This window comes from Cyprinodon variegatus, unplaced genomic scaffold (genome assembly GCF_000732505.1).
Source record: "Cyprinodon variegatus isolate N-32 unplaced genomic scaffold, C_variegatus-1.0 Scaffold327, whole genome shotgun sequence".
NCBI classification, from domain to species: Eukaryota; Metazoa; Chordata; class Actinopteri; order Cyprinodontiformes; family Cyprinodontidae; genus Cyprinodon; species Cyprinodon variegatus.
Genome location: NW_015150780.1, coordinates 289,235 through 297,316, shown reverse-complemented (window position 1 = coordinate 297,316; position 8,082 = coordinate 289,235). Strand labels below are relative to the sequence as shown.

The 8,082-nt window shown below is 40.1% G+C and overlaps 1 protein-coding gene across 8 annotated transcripts in view; it reads left to right on the top strand.

The window, feature by feature from the left end:
• The first annotated feature begins 1,559 nt into the window (after positions 1-1,559).
• Positions 1,560-8,082, top strand: part of LOC107091170 (MHC class II regulatory factor RFX1-like) — a 15,996-nt gene continuing 9,473 nt past the window's right edge. For 2 of the 8 annotated variants that reach the window (XM_015384951.1, XM_015384946.1), the window contains exons 1-7: positions 1,560-1,725; positions 4,555-4,920; positions 5,620-5,729; positions 5,861-5,956; positions 6,447-6,544; positions 6,644-7,040; positions 7,701-7,882. In XM_015384951.1, coding sequence (XP_015240437.1) covers positions 4,575-4,920; positions 5,620-5,729; positions 5,861-5,956; positions 6,447-6,544; positions 6,644-7,040; positions 7,701-7,882 — 1,229 coding nt within the window. In that variant the 5' untranslated portion in view covers positions 1,560-1,725; positions 4,555-4,574. Of the gene's footprint in view, positions 1,726-1,797; positions 1,982-4,554; positions 4,921-5,619; positions 5,730-5,860; positions 5,957-6,446; positions 6,545-6,643; positions 7,092-7,700; positions 7,883-8,082 lie in introns of all 8 variants that reach the window. The other 6 variants (XM_015384948.1, XM_015384943.1, XM_015384950.1 and 3 more) reach the window with 5 other exon arrangements.

Sequence of the window (8,082 nt, the reverse complement as noted above, 5' to 3'; positions counted from 1 at the left end):
AGCGGTATTGTTAGAATATAATTGATTCATTAATGAGTCCATTTTAATGGTATTTTGAACACCCTACTAATTAGGTATCCTACACTGGAAGTATTATGCCATTTATTAAAAAAATATATGTTGAGATATAATATGTTACAAAAAGAAATCAATTGCTTATGTTTTGTGTCGTATTTCCTTTTACGTGTGCATGACAAATTCTAATCTTCCTGAGCTTAAGTCAAGAAATCATAGCAGACTGTTTTTCTTCAAAAACTTAATTGTTGATTGAAGGACATTAAAAAATACAAACAAAAAGGAAATATCCAGTATTTCTCCTTTAAGTAAGCATAACAGTTATAAAGCATATGCCATTTTAAGCATGTTTAAATACTATTTTACAGCTTTTATATTTTGAATTCATCATCATTCATTACATTAAAACGTTTTCTAAACTTTAAATAATATAATTTCATAATTAAATCATTTATTGTTTAAAGTGGTGAGAAAGTGAGATTTGTTCAATTGTTTGTTAAAATTAGACTTTGTTCAAAACAGAAACCTGGAGAAACAATACAGGAAGTGAGAATTGAAAAAACAAAACTCTAGACAAATACAACCAGTCAGTGTTAGATAAATGAAACCTGTTTGTATTGTTTCTAATTCAGCGAGCTTACTCACTGAATTAGAAAACATTTGCATTCACATCTGCAAAGATAAACATTATCATATTTGCATTATTTTAGAGTTCTCCCATTACTCGCAGTCTGCATCCTTGACAGCTGACTGTAGAGCAGCAAGTCTTGGTGAATGATTAAGGGAATCAATAAAAAAATAACAATTTTTGCTAATATAATTTCAGGTATATTACTTCAGCTCTCATACTGTTAAACTAAAGATAAGATTTCATAGAGAAGAACAATCCTTTATTGTGGCAGCTTATTTAGATTTCTGCATAGAGGTCCTCAAGGTTTTGGACACTAAGTAAGAGTCTCTCTTCCTGCGTACAGCTATGTGTGTGTGTGTGTGTGTAGATATATATCTATAGATATATATAGATATATATCTATATATATATCTATATATATATAGATATAGAGATATATATACATATTTGAATTTTGCCCAAATTTGGGGTTTTGCCATCAAGGATATCCATTTTACTCATGCATTTCTTTTTACCACATTGTTCCTTCCTATCTACTTTTCATTTTGTGTGCTAAAACATAAAAATAATGTGACATTTTTAAAATAGAAAACTTCACACTATTTAATTATTCACGAAAGACTGTAATCTCACTTCTCATGAAATGACACTAATCATTGAAACTATCTCAAATATAAGCTTTAAAACTATGTCTGTAGATGTATTATTTTATTTTGTTATTTATTTGAATCAATTCATCTGTCTTATTGGAACCTGCTCACTAAAAAAAAGATATCTTAATAATGATAATTTGGGCGTGGGGTGCTTTGTGAAATTTTATTCTTCTTTTTTTGCAGCTGCTGTGACTTTAACAACATTTGGTTGGCTTCAGCCAATCAGCGTGCAGAAGGGGGAGGAGAGGCAGCGGGTGGGTAGCAACAGTTGCCCTGGTGAGGACGAAGCGCCATAGCCACGGTAGCCCTGGCGACAAGAACCCAGCAACGAGAATCAACAACAACAACTGAATCCACCATAAAAATAAAAAGAAGATATTTCACTTTCGGGGGCAAACGTACGTGGAATCGGACGTGAAGATCTAGGTAAATTAAAACATTTTTTTCCCTCTGGGGTTCAATCTGAATTGTGCGTTTGCCTTTTCCTTGTTGTTACAGAAGCCATAACGGGAGTCTCTTAGCGAGGTTAGCCTAAAGCTAGCCGTTGGCCGAGTAACGAGTTAACCGCGGCGGTTAGTGTGTACATCTCCCTCGAATGACACGGATTCTTGCTTGCCATGACGGCGCAGCTACAGATGCATAGTCAAGCGGGCCGTTGTTATGGCGATGTCAAATGCAAAAGGTACAAAATGGCGGTTGTTGTAGAGACCAGTTAGCCTGCTGCTCCAGTTACCCTGCTAGAAAGCTGTCACGACAGGATTTTGTTCCGTTTACAGCTTTGATATATCTTATCAAATAACCAGAAATAAAGCCTGTCTGTATATATTGCGGGGTATGCTGTCCACGAGGCGGTATGTTGAAACCTCATCATGTCACACAACATATTGGTTTGATAACGTGTACAGGCCAATAGGGAAATTAAATGAGAGTGGTATATAAATCTAATGACTGAATTCTGTTTATGCTGGCGCCTGGGCTCGGAAAGCGTTGGAATGAGATATGAGTGAAATTTGAGACAGCAGGTGGCAGACGTTTAACGTGTGAGGGGCGTGGCTAAGGAGGGCGTTATGCAGGTGTTTAGCTCGGAGGTCTTCAACAGGGGGTCCGCGACCCCTAGGGGGTCCACGGAGGTACTGCATGGGGGTCGGGGAAGTTTTGGTTGATAAGATTTTTTTTTTTTTTTTTATTACCCCCTTGCAATTTTTTTCCACTAATTGAAATGTCTTTAAAAACACATTAACATGAATTCAACACACTGTAGAAACTGATAAATGGAGGCAGAAGATGTCTTTCAGTCATCAATGCACACATTCAGCGACACACAGGAGCTCTTTCAAGCTGGGCACCGTTTCATTCACAACACCTGTCCCATCAACCAGGAATCAGAAATACTTTCATTACATGATTCCATCTGTAATAGAGTGACTATAGGACCAGTTTAATATAACACAATTTCATACAATATATATAATTATGGGGTCCCCGCTCCATCTCGCCATCAGTTTGGGGGTCCTTGGCCTGGAAAATGTTGAAGACCCCTGATTTAGCTTATAGGAATGCACTGTATTCCTTTATTAACAGTTAATGACCAGACTCAAGTTGAACCAGGTTGCCTTTTAGAGCTAAACCTTTAACCTGAAGATATTGCGTTTTTTATGGTTAGATAACCATAAACCCCATCTCAGACTCAGAGGCATCGTTCTGGAAAGATTGATCGACATTTAAGAGCAAAAGTAGTTTAAAATCCTACCTATATTTCGCCTATTGCTATATGAATATTCCTATTATGAATAATGGGTAAAATGATTAGTTTTGTCATTTCAACTACCTCTAACTATGGCTGCTCTAAGTATATTATTTAAATACTGCATATAGGAGTATTATTTTTCCCCTCTTACAATAGTGACTACAGCATTATGGTGTGTATTCTGCAACATGTGGGCTATTTGTAAGGGTTTGTTTCTTTCTGCTGTCTTCATCTAAGACAGAGAATAATACAACTAACAGTAGAATTTACTAAGCTTTTAGAAATAGTCAAAAAGATATATTTTACCAATAAGATCTGATAGTTGTTAGTGATCAATGGTTCTCAGATGTTAAAGCTGCTGTGGGAATCATTTTCAAATTTTCTCTCTTCAATCTACACTGACTGTATGTTCTGGTAAATTCATGGTGTTATTTTTAAAGCTCTTCTGACAGACAAAAAGCTCCAGACAATTTATATCATTCGTCATGAATATATATGTATTTTTAGATGCCTGTTAGATTGTGCTTTTTCTAGTGTGAACATAAAACAGGAATTAGATTTGCTTATGTGGGTTTTTATGGGCTGTTTCTATCCAAACAGGGTATTAGAAACAAAATTATAAATAAACTAAACCATGTACTAAACATGTACTAATTCTGGCTGTTTGTTTATACCTAATTTTACATATTGATGAAGTTCCTGTAAGTTAACTACACTTTCACGCCTGATCTTTACCGTAGTTATCATAGTTGAAGTTGGGGCTTTACGTGGACTTTTCAGGAAGTTTAACGTCATCCTTTATATAATAGTTTCAATCTCTTTTTGTGGTCATTGAACTTTGGTAAATGAATAAGCAATCCAAAAGCCAACAAAGTCATACATGAACTGGAAGCTTAGTTTCACTATCCATGAAGAGTTTGGGTAAACCTTGCTCTGTAGGTTGGAGAAAAGTAAAGTTTTATATCAATGCTATTGTTTGTGTTTACTCCCCTGCAAACCTTGGTAAATGCTGATAGGTCAATGTTACTTGGCAATGTAAGGAGATGCAATAATCTTGATCACAGTCGATGGGATGCGGTGACAGAAATCGTGAAAGCAGGATGATTTGACAATAAGAGAATGTAGCGAGGTGTTTTCCCAGCTTATGTAACATGCAAAACTGAATGAAAGCCATTACACAGAGAGATCAGGTTACAGGTAATGATACACCAAACTGCTTATTCCCAACCTTGTTCCTCCCTCTCATTTGTTTAGTAGCTGCTCCGGGAACAGGTCAGCTACTGCAGTACTATCAGGCCTGTCTCATTCATTTGCGTTTTGTAAACAAATAAGAATGTAGAGCTAACCCTGATTCCCCAACATGTGAAAAAGTAGATAAATAATCCTACAGGTTAGATGGATATGGTAAAGGTATTATCATATTTGTGTTTTACTCAGCTTCACAGTTATTCTAAATTTAATAATTAACCAGCAACGGATATGTTTTTTGTTGCTTTGTTTTGCTTTAGGGTGATTGCCAGCATTTGAGATGGCCACCTCAGCCTATGTAGGGGAGCTGCAATCACCAGCCCAACTCCAGGGGGCTGCTGTGACCGTTACACCAGGTCAGCCTGATTCTGCCTCCAGCCCTGCAACTACTCCTCAGTTTCTGGCAGAGATTCAAACTACTGTGGCTACCCCCACTGTCGTCACGCCCACAGGCCAAACTGCTCCCACCGAACAGGCTTCCTCTGTTGCCTCTCAGAAGCCTGCAGCAGGGAGTCAAACCCAGAGCGCATCACAGACGCAGTACGTGACGGCAGAGATCCAGGGTTCCCCCACGCAGTCTGGAAACGCTCAAAGCACCCCTCAGTACATTGTTGTCACAGTCACAGGTGAAGCATTTAGCATTATTTACTAAAATGACCCCAATGCCATGGGATTGAGGTTAATACAGTCTGTGGACGTGAGCTGCTGTAGTTTAGTTGTTCATTTTGAGATGTGATGTTAACAATATAAAAGCAAATAATGACCTATTTTAGAATTAATTGTATTAATACCTGGAATATTTAAATTGAAATATTTCAGTTTTTAAGTTATAGCTAGTAAAAATGCAGAATGATCAATGCCTCAATGATCAATGTTTCATTATTTTGGTCCCGATTCTCAGTCACGCCTATCAGGTGATCAGCATAACTTAAATATACGACAATTTTATCCCCTCTGGGAGTTGTTGAAAGCCTATGATTGAGAGGGGTTTAAAAATTCTGTTTTATTCTTTGTGTTGCTTTGAACATTTTTTTTATTTGGAATTTCACGCTGAAACATGCAGCAACCAAAACTTAAATGTATATTGAGGTCCTTTTTATGCATTTCATTTGGTATTTGCTGCCCTTTGTATTTAAAAGACAGCAACTCCATCAGTCTTGGAGGTTTGGTTGATTTTACTCCTAAATATGGGTTGTAGGAAAGGTACACTGCTTTCTCTACTTTTAATTGGATGGAGACAACAGTTGAATCAGACAAGAGATAGTAAATATCTAGATGACAGGAACACCTCATCCAGGTTGAACATTTCGTTATCTGTGTTTCAGAGGGTTCTCTTCACTCAAGTGACAGCGTGTCAGATTCTAGCCCACCTCCAGCTGTTGTGCAGACAGGAGTTCCCACACAGGTTGTTCAGCAGGTGCAGACAGCCCAGCAGGTGAGATATTCTCAGATAGATCTTTTAGTAAGACATAATGAAAAATGCATGCGACAGACAAAGATTCTTGTTAAACTGGATTTTTGGTTTAATTTTTGTTTTGTGTTTTATGTGGATCTTTGTCTCCACAGAGGTCGGTGGTGCAGGCCACTTCTCAAATTGCCAAAACTGAGCCAGACACACAGCTCAGTGTCACCAATCTACAGCCTGTTCACATCACACAAGAAGTAAGTCAAAATAGCGCACCAAAGGTGTAGAAATGTGAGCACAAATAAACCAGACATAACAGCTTTAGCTCAGTTCTTAAGATATAGTGGAGTGCTAACAAATGTTGAATTTCCTCTTTATTTGGCTCAGTATTGGTCAGCTCATTGTCTCTGTGGAACTTTTAGCTTCCTGTTTCAGTGGAGGCCGTCTGGTTAGGCAGAGATAGAACAGTAGACGTGGTGCAGCTTCATCATCAAACAGGAGATCCTCAATATTTGCCCTGCTTGGTGGCAGGAGGCCAGACATGCAGCAGCGGGCTCTGGACTGTTCTTTACCAAGTAGGTTAGGGAAACACAAGGGAAAGGGCTGCGTTCAAACTGAGTGAACATAGCGTGTGAGTGCAAGAAACATGCAGTTTTCATTCAAATGGAAAGTAAGCAGAAGGAATTGAAATCCAAAGAGATGGAGTTATTGGATTTATATGAATTTTGTGTTGTGCTCCCCCTTTAGGTCCAGCAGCAGCTAGCTTCAGTGCCGGTGCAGCATGTTTATGCCAACCAAGTGCAGTATGTGGAGGGAGGAGACAGCAGCTACACCACTAGCACCATGTTAGCATCAATCTTTGTTTGATAAACATCCTAAAATGTCAAAAGAGGATTGCGCTCTCTAAAAACATTTTACTGACTCTTTCATTTTCTCCTGTTTAGTCGCTCCAGCAACTTCCCCTACACTGAGACGCCCCTGTACACCCAGAGCACAGCTGCCCAGTATTACGAAGGCCAGCCAACATCGGGCGCTCAGGCCTCATCCCCTGGCACAAGTTTGACAGTCGCCGTGACTGCAGGCACCACAGGGGGAGTGTCCATGTTTGTGGCCCAGCCCACTAGTGCGGCAGGGGGCGGGGCCACTGTAGTGACCGCCGGGGGTACGGCCAACGGGTCAGAGGAAGGGGCGGGCACCAATGGTAGCGCAGCAGGCAGCTATGTGATCCAGGGTGGTTACATGCTGGGCAGTGGCAGCAACAGCAACAGCAGCAGCAGCAATGGAGGGGCGGCTGGGAACAGCCAGAACTACTCACACAGCGCCCGCGCCTCCCCAGCCACTGTGAGTATTACAGAGGGCGAGGAGAGTAGCGTGCCGTCGGCAGACAAGAAGGTATGCAGAGGCGCCAAGCGCAGGAGTTTCTACTCGTTCCGTTCCCATCCACACAACCCTTCGATGGCGCACACCAATCGATGATGATGTCATAGTGGAGTTTTGTCAATGAGAACAATCTGATCACAAATGTGGAAAAACGTTCCTCCTCAAAGAAAAACTAAACCATGACCTCATCATTGTCATGTCATTGCAGTGCATGCGATGAGGGGCATTTATAAAGTGCTTGAAATGCCCCAACTCGATACAGCTCATCCCAAATTCATCATACAGATTCCCATATGAAAGGAATATGAACTAAAACATGTTTGGCCGACATCCCATCAGTATTTCAGGTCATTGATTCATTGCATACCAAAGTTGTATGCCACGGCACGCAAACAGATGTATTTGTGTTTTCATTCCTGAATGGATGACCGAGCTGTCAATGTGAATGGATTTATTGTGTCAGGATCTAATTATTAAAAAAAAAATATAATCTGCATGTATTATTTCTATTTATCATAAAGTAAATAAAAGCTGTATGTTTCTTGCTGGTATTGACTGGTTTTTCTAATCGCACCAGCTGTTTTTCCTTTTCTCTTTTCTCTTTTTTTGCATGTGTGTCAGGTACAGTGGTTACTGGACAACTATGAGACGGCTGAAGGAGTAAGTCTGCCTCGGTCCACTCTGTACTGCCACTACCTGCTGCACTGCCAGGAGCAGAAACTCGAACCAGTCAACGCCGCTTCTTTTGGGAAACTCATTCGTTCTGTGTTCATGGGGCTACGCACACGTCGCCTGGGCACCCGGTAAGACAGCCAAGAACCCAGACGCTGCTATGGAGAGGATGCACTGCAAAACATCAGTATATATTAGGGATGGACCGGTTTTTGAAAACCGTCCGAACCGTTCGGTTCGACTGTCTCGGTTCGATTCGCGTGTGTTTCGTTCGGTTCATGCGCTGCTCCTTTTTCTCATAGTAGTAAACAAGAAGAAGAAGAAGAAGAAG